This window comes from Anser anser (genome assembly GCF_964211835.1).
Source record: "Anser anser genome assembly, chromosome: Z".
NCBI classification, from domain to species: domain Eukaryota; kingdom Metazoa; phylum Chordata; class Aves; order Anseriformes; family Anatidae; genus Anser; species Anser anser.
In genome coordinates, this window is record NC_139723.1 from 59849329 (window position 1) to 59870948 (window position 21620).

The following is a 21620-nucleotide window of genomic DNA, read 5'->3' on the forward strand; positions in this document are numbered from 1 at the left end:
GATGATGAATGTACCAACTACTAGTGTTAGCCATTTCAAAATCACCTGGATCATAAAATGTGCCCCTCAACTCTTCGAATGAACTAAGCAAAAGGGTATTCATGCAGCTAGTACTGAGTTGCTGTATGTTTTGGAAAACTGGAGAAGTTCCAGAGGAGGAAATGTCTTTTGGGGACTACATTTTTAAAAAAGCGAACAGGATAAGCAGCCATTGGTAGGTTTATCAGGCTACATTCCAGACAAAATAGCGGAAATTCTGATACAAACTTTTACTAAGGAAAAAAAATCAGAGATTGTAATTAATCTGAATCAACACAGACTATAGAAACTCAGGTTCTACTTTTAAAGAGATTATAATCTGACAAAGGCAATAATGCCCAAACAACAGATGTCTATCCAACATCTGAGTTAGTACTGCACAACATTTCTATTAATTGCTTAGAATGATTCCAAAGCATTGCAGCAAATGCTACAAATGAAAAATAGTCTTAGATAGATCTTCACATGTCTTAGACAATAATCACAAATGAATAATCTACACATGGGGATATTTTAAGGGTACAGTCATTTCTGGTTTTTAATTATGTGTGGAAAAAAAAGTGATAAACTCAGTAAGTTGGCACAAAAATTAGTTCAGGTAAGGATAACTAAAACTGCATAATCTGACAAACTATGTACAAATAAATAGTTGCATTTCACAATGTCTAAGTGACAATAAAGAATGACTTCCTTATCCATGAGATGTAGAAAAGAAGTGTGTAAGAAAACAAATAAACAAACAAAAACCACAAAAATTCTTTGGAAAAGATCAATGTATCACTGAGAAATGAGCTCAACAAGGCCAAAACAACCAGTGGAGTCTTTGAAGATAAAACTGAGAGATGGTACTTCACAGGGTTAGAGAATTTATGGGACACTTTTACTGCTTATAGACTAATATGATTATGCCATTCACTACTCAGAAGGATGTTGGTTAGTAACTAGAGGACTGTCAAAGAATTGGAGAACATATCTAAAAGAACACAGTAACTCCAGTTACCTAGCTTATCCGAAAGAAGGTTGAAAGATTCATCTCTAGTTATTAAGAAACAACCCTAGGAAAAGATATATGATAATAGAAGGGTTCTATTTGGCAAACGTGAGATTACAGCATCCAAAGGATGCAAAGAGAAAATAGAGACAGAGAGATACTACAGTACCAGTTTTCATCAGTGAGTGTAATAAATCTTAAGCACAACCTATCAAAAGCATTGATGGATTCACTGTAACTTTTCCTTTCCATACATGCACTCTTACTCTGCTTTAACACAGGAAGAAATACACACACCATGACAGATCATCCCAGCCTTATACTGTCAGAACTTCGGATCCTCTCCTTACCTGAAAGCTGACACTGCCCACTGGGAGATAGCTATGATCTTCAAGCATGCTGAGGTACTCAGCCACCAGTGCTGCAGCATGGACAAGACACATGGCTGCTTCTGTGTAGCACTTCCTCTTGGTGTGCTTCTCTGCCATATTCTGCAGCCAAGTCAGTCTCAAGTCAGGCGATGTCTGGTATCCTTTAGCAATTCTAACAACACGAGGAAGAAAGGAGATATGACTGATCTCTTCTTCTCAAATAACAGAAAGGACCCCTATAGTTCCAGGGTAAATGGAAGCGGACACCTGTTTCTTTATTCCGTGAATATGATTCACTGAGCACTGGGCAAATGAAATAACTAGGGAAGAGGAACGAGGACAGAGAGAGATTATGAGGAGAGTAAAATTCCTGAATCCTGGACCCTTCGGTGATCATTAGTCCCTGACTCCTGTCCTTGCCCAGGCCCATGTCCACCAGCCACCTCCCACGGCTCCACTGCAACACTGTCCATCCTGCCTGGGCCCCCTGAGAGAGGTCAGCTGTGCTGAAGTAGCAGTGTACATGCAGAACAGCCATTGGTTTTGTCCACAGATTGTCCCTAACATACACAGCTCTTGTGCTCACCTCACTGCAGAATTTCCTCAGTAACAACTGTAAGTGGATTCACCTGTACATGAGATCCATGAGCATCTCTGGATCTTCCTGAAATTCCCTCATTTTCACCGTATCTGACAGGATGCTGTTCAGATTACACAGCAGCTCCTCTACCTGCAGTAATATAAAGATCAACATGAATTTCTCACGCATTTTTTTTCCCTTCTAGAAAAACACCAGCATCTTCACCAAATGATAAGTTATTCCCATTTAGTTCCTCTTAGCCAAGGAAATGACAGGATGCTGAATTGCTACTAGGTATGTTTTTCCAGCTCTACTCAATGCAGCAAACACTGCTGACATAGTAAATCTTATACATACATTTTAATGAATCAAAATGAGTTGGACCCCTGTGATCAGTTTAATTCTGAATGGAAAAAAATAAACAAAGCAAAACAGCACAAACCTACCTGCTAATTCAGTTCATCTTTAGTTGAACTGTGATCTGATAACAAAGCAGGTGTTTTTGTAAGTCTTCAACACAAACTAAGTTATTTTAAGAATTTCAGCAAAGCACCTGGAACTTGTCTGAAATGTTTTTCATTATTGCTACTCCTGCCTTATAAACTGGGAGATAAGCTTTCATAGTGCTACTTGTCTGAAAATATAATTAATCAGATTCCTTCTTGGGAAACTCTTACAGTGTACAATTCCTGCTGGAGTCTAGGAAAAAAATGTGCACAAAGCTAAGAGATAACTCTTCTCTAACGTGATTCCAATGGAAATTTCCAAGAGTTTATTCTACAAAATTACATCCTCCACTTTTGTCCTGCTTATTATTGCATAAGAGATAAGCTCAGGCAATAACTCCTGCATCCTTATTTTCATTACTGTGGAAGACCAAGATTATAGGTCTTGCTCCAAGCACATTGCTATGTGAAAGCTCTGATATAAAGCCACAGATATCACAAAAGATTTGACCTGAAGGGGAAATGGCGTTGCCTGCATATCCACATCTTCTTCTGCATAGGCCAGGATGGTTCGTAAGGAACGTCGAAGGAATTCCTCATTAAATTCGGGTGATTTGCCAACCAAAGAAGCTAGTGACATGGTCACCTGCATCTTCACTCTTGCAAAATTCTTTCAGAAGAAAAAAACAAAAACAAGAGAATGATGGCTACACCACACCATGCATATCAGTTCACGTATCTCTGTCTCCTGAATAAACCAAACACATTTTTCCCTGCCCACACTGAGTGGATAAAATCACTGCTCAGGCAAGTAAGAATCAGCAAACCCTGACTCTGATGTGTCCATGCTTTGGGGCAAGAATGTGCCTTGGAATACATATGCTTGCTTCAGACAGGGGGAAAGTCAGAAGCCCTTTTCTTTTCCCCTCTGGACAGGTCAGCAGGTACATAAGTCACGCCATCCACAGAGAAGGAGAGGCAGCAGGACTATGTAAGCATTCTGGAAACAAGTCTAGGAAGCAAAAGGCCTCTGAGGGCTTCACATGGTAATGTACCATGCCTTGCTGGTTAACTGTCTCAGAGGCATATTCTGCTCCTGCAAAGCCAACACTTTTCACATATTCAAAGCTTTAAAAGTAAAAACTAGAAAAAATACTAGAAAAATACTGTGTAAAATCAGATGCTATCTAAAATGCTAATGAATGTCCTTACAGGCTAGGACATTAGGAATCTACAAGCATAAAATAAGCATTTTGCTCTGTATGCATGGGTACAGTCAGAGCCTAGATTACTGTTCCCAACACAAAAGGGCAAGTGGAAAATTCACATTAATAACTAAATACAGTCATTCCACTGAGGCTGTAAATGCATTAGAGTAGAACTGGTCTAGGTTTAAGCAGTTCTGACACAGGAGTGAAAAAGAATACCAGAAAAACTGAAGAGTGTTGTTTACCCATAGAATCACAGGATCGTAGAATCATCTAGGTTGGAAAAGACCTTCAAGATCAAGTCCAAACAACAACCTGACCTACCCAGCCCAATCCCTAGACCATGTCTTGCCCTTGCTAACAGAAGTCTATTTGAAAATGCATTTACAGATACTGCATAAAAAAAAAATAAATCACATTTTCCTAAACAAGACAGAACAATAATTAAAACTACTTTTCCCCTACACTTGTAGGCACCTCTTTGACTTCATGTATGTGAAACAGCACAACATATTAATCTGCAGATGCTTCCCATGTGTTATCACAACTTAAGTTTTACTTTCACTTGGTCACAAAATTGATGTCACAAAACATACTGCTGTTCTCAGAATCTTACACTGGTAGAGCTGAAGCTGTATCTCATGAGGAGATAAAGAGTAGCACATGCTTGAGTCCGTGTAACATCTATGCTGCTGCTGCAGTGGTGGAGAACTCTTTGACACAGGTCAGCACACTGTTCCACCTCTTCTTCAAACAGGAAATCTCCAAACTAAGGGAAACAAAGAATACATCATTCATTACTCACATTTCTGGCCATTAAAATATGAATTTGTGCTTAGCACACAAAAATCACAGGATTCAGACAAAGATTAAAATTTGCAAGAAAGATATTTTATATCCTTTGATACAGACATCTGATTTCTGTGCCTCTGTAGGTTCCATTTCCAAGCCTTTTTACAGAAAAGAAAGGTTTTAAAATAGCCTTAGTGTTTAAATAAAGAGCAACAGATTGAGAGAGAATAAATTTTTTTATGGAGTCCCATGGCTCCAGAAGATTTTGAAAGATCAAATATTGCAAAATTCATAAAAAGCATGGAGAGTTGCTATTTTCAGAATATATAATGGTTGATGAAACACGCAAATATTTCCTTAAGCATAAGGAGCAATTACTAGCTTTTTGCACCAACACCCTACCCTTCCTCAGCCCTCCAGCATGTTCTCCCTCCTACGGTATGCCACAAAACTTCAATTGCCCAGCTTTCATCCAGACCCTCCTTTAAAGCGTCTCCTCAACACACCTCATAGACAACAAACCCATGGGACAGGATGTCTGTCCTAAGAAAATGTCAGTGTATACAGCACAGATGCACCAGTACCGTATGTACATAGACTGGACTGATAAAGGTGTGTGAACAGAATACAGGATATTATTTCTCATTTCCAGGACTATTCCCCAGTCCTCAAACTTTCTTCACTTGATTATCTCACTGTTTTAAGCCTAATTTATATTACAAACCTGCTGGCACAGGGTTCTATCATTTTCATTTGTTTATAAAATAACATTTATATACCTAAGGTGTAACAGAAATAATTGGAATGATTGCTTCATAAAATAAAGAACTGAGTCAGCTTAACTGGAAGATCTATTTCAATGAAATAACGATTGCTTCACAAAATTCATTATTTTAATTGGAAGTTAGCTTTCAAAGATAAAGTACAATGAAAACATAATTATGAGTTTCATAACTGCTCATATACCTACCCTATAATTAGGCTTTGTCATCCAATCTACATCTAACAGCAGACAGGCATTAATTGGACAGGAGTATCCTGTTTATTATTTGCATTTTAGAAACGTTTAGGTGAAAAAAGCATTTCACAGATTTTTCCTTTTTGGAAATGTTTTTCTTTGTAGGTGAATGGATCTTTACCAGATTTTAGATTGGAAAGTGGTCTTGATGATATAATAACTCATTTTACTTCATGGAATCTGTGCAGTCCCTAGAGTTAAGATTCCTAATTAAAATCAAAAAGTATTTAAAATGATTAGATGGATTTTTTTTAACCTTTTTTATTAGTGAGTTTTCTATATTCAAGAGTAAACTGCTAGAATCATGAAGTTATTCTGATTCAGTTAGTCCACTTTTTGTGGTCAACGAAATAATCTCGCAACAACTGGAGAAGTTTCTCCGTGTCCCTACAGACAGGCATTGGTATTTACATATGCAAAACATATTTAGTGAATGCCACAGGAAAAATGGTGAGTGAATGCACACAGCTCTGCTCTAGAAATGCTGCTCTGATAACTTGACTGGAAGCATGTAAACAGAAGTATTTCAAGAGCATACCTTAGCAATGAGTGCTCTGAGTGTAGCAAAGCAATGAGTCAAATAAGTGGTGCTCTGATCGCAGCCAAGAGAATTTACCAGGACCTTCAAAACTCCTCCCAAAAGATTGTCTCTGCATTCTGCCGCAAAGCTTGCCTATACACGGAGGAGAAAAACAACAATAACTGCATTAGGTAATTCAGCAGTGAACTGGCACATAGGAATTGGTTGTTCTACTATCCTGTCCACAAGACACATCTGGCAGCTTGGAGATCACAGTTTTTTTTTTTTTTTTTTTTTTTTTTTTTTTAATTTGTTAATATTTGCTGAAAAGGAAACTCAAAACAGTTTTGTAGTGATCAGGAAGATGAGTGAAAATGTTTCCAACATTTCTCAATATCCACAGACCCCCAATGCACTTTTAAGCTCAGCCAGCTTCTGCAGTGACTCTTGCAGCACTGTCCACTTTTTGTCCAGTCTTTCATGCACATTGGACTAGGAAGTGATTCCTTGGTGGCCATGCACCAGCCTTTTCCCTCATGCATTTCCTGGGCATACAAGCTATACAGGCATACTGGTATGCTCTGATCAAACCCGCAACCTGGATATTGGGAACACAAGGCTCTATGAGGAGTGTCATGCAAAAATCATGCCTGGTACTGCAACTATCTGCTAAATGCTTTTCAATTAGCAAGTTTTGAAGAACAAAGTCTTCTCTTTGTTATGTATTAATATGTATGTTGCTCCAACAGCAGTATTCCAATACCCATGACTTTGGAGCATCTTTCCTAAACCATCCTGGCACAGTTAACTATCACAGTTCCACTGTGAAATTTTGCTTCATCTGACTCCTGCAAGTTAAGTTCTTTACATTGCTGTTAAGGGGGAAACATCAGCACATCCTTTTCAGAAGCATTCCATGCTGGTGGAAGATCCTTTCCTGCATCAGGCACTCTGTGGGAGTCAAGGCTAAATCCTTTTCTCTCACAGGATCACATGAGAAGCAAAGTATGACCTAAGGCTGGCCACCAGCCCAGTTCCAAATTACTAATAACTTTCGATACATTCCTAACATAAATGAAAATTTTTCTTTCCTCATCCTCTCCAAACTCCTGTGTCATGGTAAGACAGCTGAAACAGCTTTCAGCCACATCAGCTGAAGACAAGGGGGTAGCCTTCCATTTCATTCACACTAGTGTAATGCTGTATAGTAGAAAGTGCTTGTGACACCAGTGTAAAGCAATAGTTTTGTCTTTGAATTAATTCATCCTTGTCTTCCCCTCCACTCCACTTCCCCACCCCAATTATACAAGCTTATAGGAGGTCTTTAATGAAAACAATTTGCAATGCCTAAGAACATAAAGGCTTGCTTCCACTGACTTCTGAGGGAGCAGGGATTGGTACAAAGCCAGCTCTGCAGTTTCCCACCTGGATGATGTTCTCTTGCATGTCAAGAATGATCAGGTTAGCTTCAGTTGCCAGGTTTCCGCTGATCAGAGCTTCTTGATCTAGCTCTGCTTTTGTCCTACAAAAAGGAGTTCTAATTAAAGCACACAGCAAGTATCACAGGAATTAGATGACCTTCTATCTAAACAAAAGCAAAATACAAATGATGGTATTCTGAATGATCCTGTAAGAGCAAACAATGAAAACAGTGTTCAGCAGTGTTTCTTAAGAACCATGGTGTCAAATGAGGAGAGCTGATGCTGTAGGTTACAAGTTCTAAAGGGAACACCTGAAAACTAGTCCACTGGATAGGTCAAATAGATGCTGATGCTTCCTTCTTGGCTACTCTACCCTCAATATCACGCTCCATTGTTCAACAACCTAGGCAGATATTTCTGAATGCATTAGCAGGACATGAAAACCCAAAATGGAAAAAAAAAAAAAAAAAGGAAAGAAGGCTGCATTTGGCAGAGGGGAAACAGCTTCAGCGCCATAGCAGCAGTACTTAATATAAGAACTCAAGAACGCTGATTCTTGGGATCGTTGACAATACAAGACAGCAGGTCCCATGGCTGCAGGGTCAGTGCAGCAGCACCCCAGACCACCTAAGAGAGGTCTGAAGCACTTCCCAAAGACAGAAAGTATGGCAATGTGACACCATTTTAGTTGAGACCTAAGGATGAGATCTGTAATACAGTTCCCCTTCAGCTGAGCACTCTGAGCTTGGGGCTCAACTCCTAACAACTGTGTATTTTCAGACATGCCATAAACACAAAGAGGAGGTTTTATTCTACATCCTAAACCACTCGGAAATGGGCTATTGCATGGCCTGAAGCTACTCTTTAAAGCTTGAGATTAGAGCTGCTCTGACTTGGGCCAAGAGCACCCAAAGGTGTATTTCTTGGATAGATGAACAGTCTTAAAACCACACTTCTGAGTGAGTTAATAATCTGTGGCTTTTCTGCTATGTTTGCTTCCCTTTTCTGCCCAGTGGAGTCACACCCAAAAAGAAAACCAGAAAAGTAAAGAGCCATTCTTTGGGGCACAACCAGGTAAATCTGGAGAGGGCCAGGACAGGAAGTCACGACAATAGTACAGTTATTAATTACAGTGACTCAAAGCAATGAAGAACAGAAGGGCCTGCCAAGAAGCTGGCCATGGATTGCTAAATACGAGTAAGAACTGAACAAATCAAGCAAACAACATAGTCCTTTGAACCATTTCCAGCAACCACGCAGTCTTACACAGTAACCATGCTGAATGGATCTTCTTTGACACCACACTTAGCTTATATCTGCAGCTCCCATCCCAGCCTATGCTGGGCTCAAGGAGAAACAGGCTGAGTGGCCACGTGCAAACTCACCATGCCACATATGCCCTGCAAACACCTTACCTGCAGGAGGTACTCTATGGGGATCCACAAAGGACGAGAGCAAAGATCTCACATACCATAGTCACAAGCACAATGAAACAGAAGTGCCTTGACAACATGAAGAGCTTTACTTATTTACCAGAATTTGTAATTTAAGTGGTTTAACTGAACCAATACAAATAGATATTGTAGAGCTGCTGCTTGAGGACTGGCTTGCTCTGGCTTCAGTGAAACTGGGGGAAAGCAAGCTGCTTTCAAGGCAAAGTAAGAATATCCTCACAAGATCTGCACCTCTTCCAATCTTGGACAGACAGCAGAAGGATTACTCTTTTAAGGTTCAAATAAATTCCTAATTAACAATCTTTGTGTTCAAAAATGTGTGTGATAATCACAGATGAATGCTAGGTGGCAACAACACAGTTGCTGAGCAGAGCACAACCCAGTATTCTCAGTTCAAGCTCACACACGTTGAAGAATACCATCAGAGCTCAGAGCAGCTGGACTGGTGAGAGGCCATTGTGTGTCACATAGTCAAAATTCAAGCAAGTATCTATGGAAAATGATCTATGCACAGCCCCTTTAGGGAAAAGCAATAAGTTTCATGCTTATAGAAACTTAGCACACATCATATGAAAATACTGTTAGTAGAAAACCTTTCTTGAAAATATGTTTTTCAATAAGCCTAGACACTCACTTGTGTACAAGTACTTGCGTACACTTGTGTACAAGTACTTGTGCACAAGTACTGAAAAGGTGAAATGTATTGGTACATCATAACTTACAAACTGCAACAAGAAAAATGTTCATAACGGAATCACCTTCCCCTATTCCTGCCAATAACTCTTCCATTAACACTGCACATCAAACCCAGCTCAACTTATTTAATGTGGCAAAACTTACACCACAGTGTTAAACACAGCGAGGTGCTACAGCAGCAGCAAAGTAAGCATCATAGCAAGCCTCTGTGAAGTATTTGACATGACGTACCAATGACTAGTGTGTCCCACTCTGGTATCAAAAGGAAAAAATGCATAGTGATTTAAACATCCCATTCAAGCATTTGTGATCTTTTTCTTGTGCTACAGCAACAGCTGATACCTCTGCTGCATAAACATTTTCTATTTCTTTCCCTTTGACAGAGGAGTGAAAGGATTGAGACTGCTGATTTTGCAATACAACAATCCTATGAGAAAGAACAAAACATAATAATAATAATAAAAGCTTGGTTCTAATAAAAGCAATATATTTTCATTAAATGACTTACTTATCTTGTCTCTCATTTGCCTGCCGCCAGTGAGTCTGCTCCTTTCTCCACCTCAGGTTTTCATTTAGCCCCGCTGACCTGTCATTCCCTAAAAGTGCAATATATATCAGTGAGATCAAAGGAAAGGGGGACACCTGAAGTCTAACAGCTCATTGAAAGACAGAGCTACAGGTCTGAAAAAGTCTGTTAGACTCATTCGATTTTATGGCCTCAGGGTTCTAGAAAAACGATAGGACCATTTTTTCACCTAGCATTTTTAGAACATCAGCTTGTGTACAGCTGTCGTCAAAGACCAAAAAAAGAATTATTCCATGTATTAAATGAAACTTTTTTTTTTTTGCTACAATTTGTTCTCACTTATAATTCTGACACTATTTCATAGCTCTTGATTAACAACAATTTGTCAGAACATCTTCAGATTTTTTGTTTGCTTTCATATTCTTCACCTGAGAAGAGGCCAGTCCTAGCTACCTGCTGCATAGTTAAAGACTAGTAATTTTTTTATCCACAGCAAAACAAAATGCTGGGAAAGGGAAAGGACTGTGGGAGAAAAAGATAAGGATAAGAACAGGCAGTGTGCATGAAACACAGGTTTCATGAAACTCCGGGTTGGAAATGAGGAGACATTTCTTCTCAGAAAGAGCAGTCAGGCATTAGAACAGGTTGCCCAGGGAGGTGGTGGAGTCACCATCCTTGGGGGTGTTCAAGGAAAGATTGGACGTGGTGCTTAGGGACGTGGTTTAGTGGGTGATAGTGGTGGTAGGGTGATGGTTGGATCAGATGATCTTGGAGGTCTTTTCAAACCTTAATGATTGTTTGATTCTAAGAAATTCAGCAAACACATTTGCATCTACAACCTCTTGAGATCCTGTCAAAAGACATGGGGAAAGGGAGTATGAAGTACCAGCTGGTATTCTGCAGCGCTTCATCATTTCTCCTCTGGCTCCTTCACCTCTCAATAAAGCCTCTTCTAATCGGGCCTTCACGTCTCGGGACTTCTGGAGTGCTTGGGTGCTAACTTTATCTGAGCTTTGTTTGCCCTGAAAGTAAAGTCAAAGCAATCACCATCAGTGCTGCCACCTTTGGACATGAGTCCAGGTTACACCACCAGAACCAAAGACAACAGGAAAGACTTGGACAGCAGGCAGAATATCATTGACTAGTATACAAAGGTTGGCACATATACTTAAAGGTTGCATATGAGGAAGGAGATAGTATATATACTGTTAATAAACACAAAAATGTAGCTCAGTGTTACAGAGTGAGGAATCAAAGCACAGAGATAAAGTTATTTGACCCATTTCTGATAGGCTCTGTCAGAGAGGGGAGTCCTGATGTCCAGACCCAACCCTTAAGTGAAGGGTCATCTGCCAGGACCTTGCTTTAAATGGGTAGTGCATAAAGAGAACAGCTCCAGTAGTGACAGTTCCAATTGCTTACATTCCTTCACAGACAAAAAATATTAGTAAACTGGACCTGTGGATGTATTACCCATCCAAAATAGCCTTCAAATCGCCAGGATAAGGAAAATAATACAACCAATAATAAAGCAACTTTATAAGATGCCCTCAAAGGTTTTGACGGCATTATGCATGAATGCTGGTGTCAGTTATTTTATCTGAATTAATTTATCTATTCGTAGTTTAGATTAGACAAGAGCTAATTTAACACTTATTGATAACAAATTTCCCCTGGACAGCCAGAATGAAAAAAGAACAACAACAATAACAACAACAAAAAAAGATCACCAGACAAACAAACAAAATACTTGCCAACAAAATCATGCTATGTTTCACTTACCTTGTACTCAAAGCATGAAACACAAATGAAAAGGAGGTCTAAAATCCTGTTCAGTTGCATGGATGGAAGATCTGCAATCCATTTCTGTATTAGATTCTGATCAGCGTTTTTCATGATCCAGAGGAAACAAATCAAAAGATTGCGAGTGGTGTCAGGACCTAATGTGGCACTCTGTCTGTAGGGCTGGAAGCAGATAAGGTAAATGTCAGCTGGAAGAAGAAAAAGAAGAGGGAGGATATTCAAGTGAAGTAATGTTACTTAAATTTCAGTGGAGTCAAATCTCAAGGTTACGCTTCAGTAAGTTTAGCCTCTTTCAGGTTATACTAACTGCATTTTTAAAATCTATGCATGTGTATTAGTGACAGCAGGTTTAGTTGTATGTATGTGAAAGCAAGACAGAAGCACAGAACCACTGTTGCTAGATGACTGTATTTTAATTTCTTTAGAATAATGTAGGCATATATTCTATAACTGTTTGGTCCCCTCTTGCCAGCTGCATCAGCCAAATTGCACAGAAGATAAAAGCAATTACAAAGAAAAAGATTTATAGAGAAAAACTGCATGGAGCTACGACAGAGGAGGTTCAGGCTGGATATTAGGAAACGGTTCTTCACCAAGAGGGTGGTCAGGGACTGGGACAGGCTCCCCAGGACACTGAGGCTGCTGGAGTTCAAGAAGCGTTTGGACAACCCCCTAAGGCATATGGTCTGATTTTTGGGTGGTCCTATGTGGAGCCAGGAGTCGGACTTGATGATCCTTGTGGGTCCCTTCCAACTCAGGATATCCCATAATTCCATGAAAAGATGGATCTAGAGCCCTAATTCCATGGATTTAGATGAGACTGGGACTGGGAGGTGGAAGGGTGGGAGATGGGGAGTTATAGTAGCATTTGCTGATGTCAAAATGTGACTAGGTTGGGTGTGAAGATGGCAATAGGCACACAGAAGAAAAAAATGGAATCACTTATGGTGAAGAGGCAATTAGAAGATTGGAACAGAAGAGTAGGAGATGACAGGAGGAATATACATGAAGCATTCTTGGAGGAAAGAAGAAAACAATTTCTTATGACTTTAGTTATTAGTCACAAGAAGGGATACCAAGAAGGAAACATATGCAAGAAAGGAGACTGGCAGAGCCCTGGACATACCAAGGACGCCAGCGATATTCCAGAGCTCCTGAGGCTGAACTGATTCCCCGCAATGGCAAGTGCCACATTTTGATTGATTGCCCCTGCAGACTCTTGTTCTTCTTCTGGGTTTCCTGTGCGCCCCTTTCCACTGCGTGCATCTGAAACTAGATTTGAAACATTCCATTGGGACTTCATCAGCAATCCAGTTGTTGCTGCTCACATGTCACAGTCTTCCATTAGGTGGTTACCTAACAATACGTTTGGCACCTCCATCCCTGAGACTTGGTCTGGCTGATGTACTAACCAGCAAGAGGCACAGCATTAGCAAGATCGTTTGAAGTCACTCGCAAAAGATGTCAAATTGTTCAAATAAACACAGGGAAAGGAGATGTGCCCAATAATCTCCATGTGTTCGTGGAAGCTGAATTAAAAGCAAAGGCAGTAGCAAACATGAGGTTGGCTCTGAAGTTCAAAACCAAGCCAGAGATGCTCAGTTTCTGTCTATTCCAGGTGAAAGGACCAATGTGAATGCCATGCCTGAGCTTGGGGATATTCAGAAAGTACCTAAGTCCGCTAACACCTAACACAGGCAATATTTCCTGTAGGTTAAAGGACAAGCTTAATTTCAGTTATTTGGCTGCTTCTATTCCCTGCAAGTTCTTGAAATCAATTTTCAGCAAATAAAGTTAGTTATACCCAAGCTTCATAAAAATCTCATTTGATTCTGAGTGTCCATTTGTGTTTTGCAAGAACTGTTTCTCACAGAAACTAAGTGACCAGCCAATCTCAGTGTGTTCAGAACAAGATCAACAACCTCTGATATTGCAGGTATTCAAAAGAAAGGCACTCTAAAAACTAGCCGTATCGGTACACCTGGGCTTCTTCACTCTGACTCCTTTTCATCTGTGGCATAAGGACAATAATTATATTAGAAGAATGCAGTGAGACCTGATTAACCTATGTGTAAAAAATGCTTTAATGTTATTAGACTGAAACTGCTCAATAATACATTCATAGTATTAATTGTTTTGTCCAGACATCAAAATGCAAAATATTTTCAGAACCAGTGACAAAAGTATATTCTTCAAAGATTACACCTTTTTATTTTCTGTAGTCTTCATTATTTTATTTTTATGAAAGTGAAAGGTAGTTTTCCAAGTAGCAAAGATCGACTCTCAAATAAACAGTCAAATTGTTATTTTGAGCATCTTCATATGAACATACTTGTAGAAAAACAGAAGTACTTAGATAAAAATGTATTAAAAGGCTTAATGATATCGGGCAAAGTTTATAGTTATAACAGGTGATAAGAACATATTTCCTGACTGATAGTTAAACTTGCCAGAGATTAATTTTGATATCATGTTAATAACCCTAAAGAGCAATAGAAAAATGTGGAGGGTATACAATCCAATTTATTTAACTGTGACGTAATGCAATGTCCATATCAATCTTGTTTTCTTTCCCACTGTCTGTTAAACCTATCTGTATCTCAGTATTTCTTGCAAACTCTTTTTGCAAGATTCTACAGACATATATCTCTGGTCTATTGTTTGTTCACGGGTGAGGACACTTAAATTTTTCCTGTCTTTAAAAATCCTGTTTACTTGGAAGTAAAGAAATATTCAACCTTGCTGAACTGTGGGGAATTTCAGCACTTAGGGTATACTTTTAATGTTTAAGTCAGATTGTTTAGACAAGGTACTTAGAGTCTACCCGATCTAGTGGGAGGTGTCCCTGCCCATGGCAGAGGGGTTGGAATTAGAAGGTCCCGTCCAACCCAAACCATTCTGCGATTCTATGAAGAGGCTGAAAAAGACAAACGAATAAGGGTCTTACTTGTAAAATCATGGAGCTGTGGCAGTGAATCCAAAATAATACCAACCAAAGGGAGGTATAAAGCTGCAATTTTAATCTTCACCTCTTTTTTGGAGCAACGTGGGTCTAGGTCATGGGAACTCAGCAGGCTAAGGATAGCACTGACAGCTTTTTTTTGTACCTTGCTAATCCTGTTAACACAAAAAATAGCCACGAGCTCCATTAATGAATTATGCACAAATTATTTTTAGATCAAAGGTTTAAGAAACACGGAGACGGTAGAAGAAACAAATTAGTACCTCAATATTCATTATATAATAACATCCACTCTGAGCAGAGAGCCATGTTCCCTGCAAAAGATAGCTGTCCTACGAGGCCAATTCAGTTCAGAGCACCCAAGTCTTTCAAAGCATCTCATAAAATTCAAAATGGTGAAGAGAGATTCTTAAAGATAAGCATCAGACTCTGTACAAAGTTAATCTAACCTCTTAAGTTTAGACAAATGCAGTGGTGTTTTACAGAGAAAAGCAACTGAAATTTTAAGCTGTGATCTGTCTGCTTGCAAATAGTACTTTCTCACTCACTGAGATCAACATACCACAGATAAAGCAATGACTGTTTTATTGCTATGTTACAGAGTGACTCATTTAAAGATGGTGAAGACCATTCTTTTGTTTCCCTTTCTCCAGAATCAATTTTCTTCACAACGACTGATTTATTAATGTTTGTGAGAATGTCAGTAGCAGATATCTAAACATCCACTGCATTTTTATATGAACCTTTATGAAGGTTCATGCAGTAGTACTTCTTTATGGAGGGAGCACCAAATAAGCTTTGCAGGACTCACCCACTCTGTGCCAAAGACAGAAAATATTATTTCTCATAACTCCAGCCAACACTGCTATGATATATTCAGCGCATCCAGGGGATAAATAGGACTACCCTGTAGTTAAACTATGGCCTAGCCAATAGTAATAGTGTGACAATGTTCTATTCTAAAATTTGCAGATTGGGATACTCACCCCTCACTGTCTGCATCCAGCGCTGCTGACAATTCTGTGAAGAGTAAGCCAGTCAAAAAGTGCTGCTGACGGTATTCTGATGAGAGGTCAAACATACCAGCGATTTTCTGGTCCTGGAAACTAGAGCAGGAGCTAGAGTTCTGCAGAAGTATATTAGCAGTAGTTAAAGGATGATTACTGAAATGAAACTTTCTTAAAAATGTTGTAGGGACATCCATGTAGATTACGAAATATCCTACCAGAGAAGTACAGACATTAAAAGAAGTTTGGACATTTTGGAGGAAAATATCTGAGAGTGAAATAAAAAGCACCCATTTTTCAGTGAGTTGCTTGCTAGGATGCAACCTCATCCTTTCCATTCTGCACAAATCAGTAACTCATTTGACATTTTTTGAGACGTAAAATTCCTACGCTGTATTTATCAGTTTGGGTAGGAGAGAAAGTCAGAATTTTCTCCACATTCAGGATTCTACATTGCTCTTACTGTTGCAGAGCAGATGAGGTGGACTTTGGAAATCAGAAGCTCTGCACTCTTCAGCATCCACAATGTCTACCATGGAAGTAAGGTCAGGAAGGTTGTGTGAACAGTGTTTCCTTTCACCCTGGAAATCCTTGACTGAGCTAACTGTCAGCAGACATAATTTAGAGCAGCGTTCAAACTCCTGTAACTTATGACTATGACTGATATACGGCCAGTCCAGGAATGGAAAGTTACTGCTATATATGTGTTGTGAACTTTTTAGCTTCTCCAATCATAGGTGCCACAGGTCACCTAGAATGCTTTTATCCCCTGATCAGGTGAGCATAACTCTTAGACTCTACTCCACAGTGCAGCTACTAGGGTTTATGAGTCCGAAATTTGCTTTTAATTTATATTGTTCAATATTCTCTCCCAGTATTTCCGTCAGTCACCTGGGAATAGTCCCAGAAAACAAACATATGAAGTATCAGTATACCACATCATGGAAGATGTCTTCCAGCATACCGGATCAAATGAAACCTACATCTCTGAGTAGCCCCATATTTCGGATTCACATAGCTCCACCTACTCCCATTTAAACCTCAAGCAGACAAGCACTGGATGTGATTTGTTTGTGTGGTATAACACTAAGGTGAAGAACATCCACTTAAAGTGAATTTGGCTACTCTCCAGGAATTCCAAAAGATTTATTCACAAGGCCGCATTTCTTACTGAAAATCTAACTGTAGTTGGGTAGCACTCCTGCAGACAGATCAGAATTAGTGCAAGGGTGGTCAGCTATTGTATTACATCATGCAAGGTTCTCAGAAGCCTTATTTATTTGTGTAGTTGCACTTCACAAGTTACTTCTAAATGAAAAAAAGAGTTGATGCTGCTTGAAGGAAAATGATCAAATTGGTGTCTACCCAGCTCTGATTTCCTAGAACTAGTTGCAAGAGCTATGCTGATTTCCCCCACCCCCACAAGCAGTGTACCCCTGTTCTAGCCCTTTGACATTCAGGATTAGCATTAAGCAAAACTCTAAGGAAAATATATATAAGGAAAACCAGGAAAAGCTCTAAGAAAATATTATTTACTATTATTGACCTGTCAGAACCCTTAAGGTATGAGATGTAGCATATCTTTAGCAATGACACTTGAAGAGGAAACCATAAATTTGAATTGCTCCATTACTCAGAGAAATCACTGGCAAAGTCATAGCATATTCTGTACTACGGGGTGGGGAGGAGCCCAAGAAAAGAACACTGCTATTTAACATAGAAAGAATGATAATCCTTCTCTGCACAACACTACAGCTCAACAGAAAATTTTTCAATGATATTGAAAATTACAGTGGTTTAGTCACTATCTCACATAGTGCTAGCACCTTCATCCACTTGGACAACAGAAACTTCGGCTAGAAGGCAAATGCACTGAAAGTTTGCTGTGCACTGCCACACGCCAAATTTTCCATAATGTCTCCAGACACTGATACTGAAATACATATTTGTGGTTGTGTGTGTGTGGAATATAGGTATGCCTGTAAATGAGCTCTGTACCTTCAGAGGCATGTTCCTTTTAGACCTTGTATGTCTACCTTAACAGTCATTTTCTATTTACATGTTTCTAGAGAGGTATGCTGAAGAATTACCACAAATATATCTGTGCCATACAAATTTTAACTTGTGTGGGTTCAGTTTCACAGTAGCACTCCTTAGTCTTTACTCTTTTGCCCCTTTTCTTACAAGAGGGAGATTGTTCTCCCCGATTCAGTGGTGGCTGATTAATTCTAACCTAAGCAGCATAATACAGAGCAACAGAAATCTTTCCCTACATTCATTGTTCAGGTGAAGTCCACATAACATTGCCTGATGGATGCCTACCTGGGAGGACAAGGATGGGGAGGGGGATGCTGGAGCAGAAGCTGAGGTCATGAAGAAGAGGTTCAGATTGAGGTAGTGCTCATGGCTGCAGAGAATTCTCAGGAATTCCAGCCTCATGGAAATCAGGGTGGAGAGTGAATTCAGCTTGTTCGAGAGCTAGAAAAACAAACCAAAAAATGTGCCTCGTGACTGGTGTTTGCTATTTAAATTACCACGCAGTGAAATATCCTCCTTCCTGAAACAGCCCAGCATGCATTAAAATGCTCAGTGTTTCCCTGTACCTAACCACTGTTTCCATCCATTAGGTGGTGTTTGTTTGGAATGGTGGGTGATGCTTTTTTTCCCTTCTGGCTGACTTCCCAACTTCCCAAGAGACTGTCATTTATTTTTTCTCTCCCAAAAGAAAAACACATAATAATTTTTCCCTTTTCCATAACAACAAGATGAAAAACAAACAAAAATTTGTTGAGTCTGTGGCAAATTCATCAAAAGGCTGGCTAGTCAGCACACAGCACCAGTGGTCTTGTGATGTCCCTTCATAATAATACTGACATTAGTGGGATTTTGCACATACTATAGGAAACTGGGGTGGCAGACACCTTGAATTCTCCCATCTCCCATTAGCTGACAGCTTTGCCTTGTTTTGGCAGAAAACCTGCAGCAGGTATATCAATTCACAAGAAAGAAGGAAAACCTTCCAACTCAAACACAACAAATAACTTCATACTATTACCCTGAAAACATTATTTATTTTTAATTTTTTGGAGGCTTGTCCTAGTTTCGGCTAGGATAAACCACAACACTTGTAAAGGAAGAAGACAGAGGTGGATGATTTTGATTGAACCTCCCATATCTAAATCTTGCCTATAACAGCAATGTTTTAGTGAGAGACCAAAAGCTGCTCTATATGCTCTGCAGGCCTTGAGGATCACAAAGGCTGCTACTCAGGGATGTAAAAGAGGAAGGGAAGAAAAGTAGCCCCATGGATGCTCTGCAGCAGTGTAAGGTATTGCATTTCTAAAAGAATCCTAACCTCTACTCACTTTTTTTCCCGCAGACCACAAATCAAAAGAGTTTTAAACTCTCTGTATATGCAATAGGAAATAGGAAATTTACCTTACCCTTTAACACAACTCAAAGGATCCTGATGGATAAATGAATCAAACACAACAGAACACAAGACTGGCCATAAGCCAAATACAATCCCAATCACGCATGGTGCATACCTGATTGCAGTAATGTTTGATGAGATTAAACACAAATCCTCGGTCCATTAAAGAAAGAAGATCATACAAGAAAAATGCCAGGCTGATATTAATTTTTTCTGCTTGTTCACTTTCCTTTAAAAAAATAAGGGTGTGGGGAGAGAGAATTACTGTTATGATTTACAAATGTCACGTAAAGGTGGAAGACTTTTTAGAATCACTGAAAAATACTGTAGGGGACAGCTCCCAGAGACATGTCATGGAATAGACTGGACAAATTGTTTCACTTCTCTAATTTACATGATCTTGTTAAAATTATGCAGAATCACTCCTGTAAATGATTTCAACTGTTGCTGCTTTCAGAGAGAAATTGGAATAGGAAGAATAACCAAGTTTATCTTTGCAAACCTTTGGGCTGACAACACTGAAATGGAATTTGAAACCTGTTCTGAACTACCTATGGGCTCCAAACTTGTATATGCCACTTTCTTTCTCTTTCTCTTTTTCTTTTCTTTTTTTTTTTTTTTTTCTTTTTCTTTTTTAAATTGAACTTTTAACATTACAAAAAAATGTTTAGGTATTCAACGTATTCTTTTAAGATATTAATAAAAATATTCACTGGATATACTGATAGAATGCCAAGTATTTTGTTTAGAAATTTAATGTTTAAAACTGATCAGAAAAATATTATCTCTAAGATAAACCTGTGGATTCTACCACTTGTTAACTAAACTCCTTTATATTTACAATTGGCCTGATTACCAGAGACACACAAAGAACTCCACGTACCCTCTAAAACAAGGGTACAGTTATTCCAAACATATCAGTTTAAATTATAATAGCTCAGTAGCATATGTAGTTCACCGAGAAGAATTTGTGGAGGTGCCTGAGGGGTCTGCACACGTTTTATGCTCAGAGCCCTCAGGTGGGTTAATTGAAGACTGACAGGAGATGATTGCAAAAAATGTTGCTGCTACTGTTATCTCTGACTAGTGAGAGCAGGTGTGCAGCACCTCAGGGTGCTTATGACTTACTTTTTCATTTTTCAACCTTTTTGTTGCTTTTCAGGAACATATATATATATACAATTTATGATATGAATTTACACTGCAAAATATTTTTCAACTGTGCTGAAAAAAAATAGTTTTCCACCAGCTTACAGGGTATTCTAAACCTCAGTTCAATCTAACATGTCCAACCATATATCGAAACATACAGATTGTAACTTCATGGGTTTAAAAAGCAGACAGGTATCAGCTCCTGCTGTTCTGTACAACTAATCAACAACCTTAATTCTGCAAACACTGCAGTAGGATTTTCACATGTAATTAGGCTCTGTATACTCAATCAAAATAGAATTGAATTAACAGTCCATAAAAACCTGTGTATTTCTCATGAAGAAGCCATAAAATACTAATCTCTTGGTAAAACTTACAGTTCCATTAAAACATTTTAATGTAGCAAATTTTTATCACACAGCATAATAATAATAAAAAAAAAAAGTCACTGATGCCTAAGTGAACATTTCCATGAAATGCTTTTCCTGCACGTGGCTATCACAGTAGCACACCAAAGGATGGAGTGGAACAAAGGCTGAAAACTTCAGAAACAACTTTTTGGTGGACAGTGATGATCACCTCTGCCATTCTCTCTCTCATTTGTCTGGTTGTGGCCCTTCACTAGTTTCAGCCACTTGACAGCACAGCTGGGCACAGGTGGAGAACTGGACTGGGGACCCAAGCTGGTTGAGCAGTAATTGAGCAGGTCAGCTTTCCAGCCTGGTTTGCCCTGTGGCAGAACATACTGCCCTGCCAGCACAGTGCTTTGGCAGCTCTGGGGCATGAAAATAAGCCAGCTGCAACAACAGAGTGAACAGAAGTCACCCAGTGCATATCTGTGGCTTTCACTTTATGTACTGGCCAATGGCGAGTGGCATCAGTGATGCCAGTTGACAGTAGTGATGTTAAAATACAAAGCGCATTTCATGATCCTTTTAGCTTCATAACCCATTATGTCAATGGAACGTTAAAATACACCAGGAGAAAGACTTACATGGGTTTTAGGGTTTATTTTTTGTCTTTGAGTTTCATGTGACCAATTCATCTTAAGAGATATTTGGGGCTATACCACTCATGGCTGGGTTTTGCAGACCTCAGGACGTACACTGCATTCATGTTACAACCAGGGAAGTCAAATGTAGAAAGAAGCGCTATGCAGTAGGATTGCGGGTAATGAGAAAGGCGGATAAAAGGAAAAAGC

The 21620-nt window shown here is 39.3% G+C and overlaps 1 protein-coding gene across 4 annotated transcripts in view; it reads right to left on the minus strand.

The window, feature by feature from the left end:
- Positions 1-21620, minus strand: part of DOCK8 (dedicator of cytokinesis 8) — a 101804-nt gene that overhangs the window by 13963 nt on the left and 66221 nt on the right. For all 4 annotated transcript variants that reach the window (XM_083816391.1, XM_083816390.1, XM_083816393.1 and 1 more), the window contains 14 exons: positions 19383-19496; positions 18157-18312; positions 15814-15953; positions 14813-14982; positions 12992-13137; positions 11845-12027; positions 10949-11084; positions 10045-10132; positions 7391-7487; positions 5984-6118; positions 4252-4404; positions 2939-3097; positions 2031-2131; positions 1381-1573 (listed from right to left, as the gene is read on the minus strand). In XM_083816391.1, the coding sequence (XP_083672517.1) occupies positions 1381-1573; positions 2031-2131; positions 2939-3097; positions 4252-4404; positions 5984-6118; positions 7391-7487; positions 10045-10132; positions 10949-11084; positions 11845-12027; positions 12992-13137; positions 14813-14982; positions 15814-15953; positions 18157-18312; positions 19383-19496 (1971 nt within the window). The remainder of the gene's footprint in view (positions 1-1380; positions 1574-2030; positions 2132-2938; positions 3098-4251; positions 4405-5983; positions 6119-7390; positions 7488-10044; positions 10133-10948; positions 11085-11844; positions 12028-12991; positions 13138-14812; positions 14983-15813; positions 15954-18156; positions 18313-19382; positions 19497-21620) is intronic.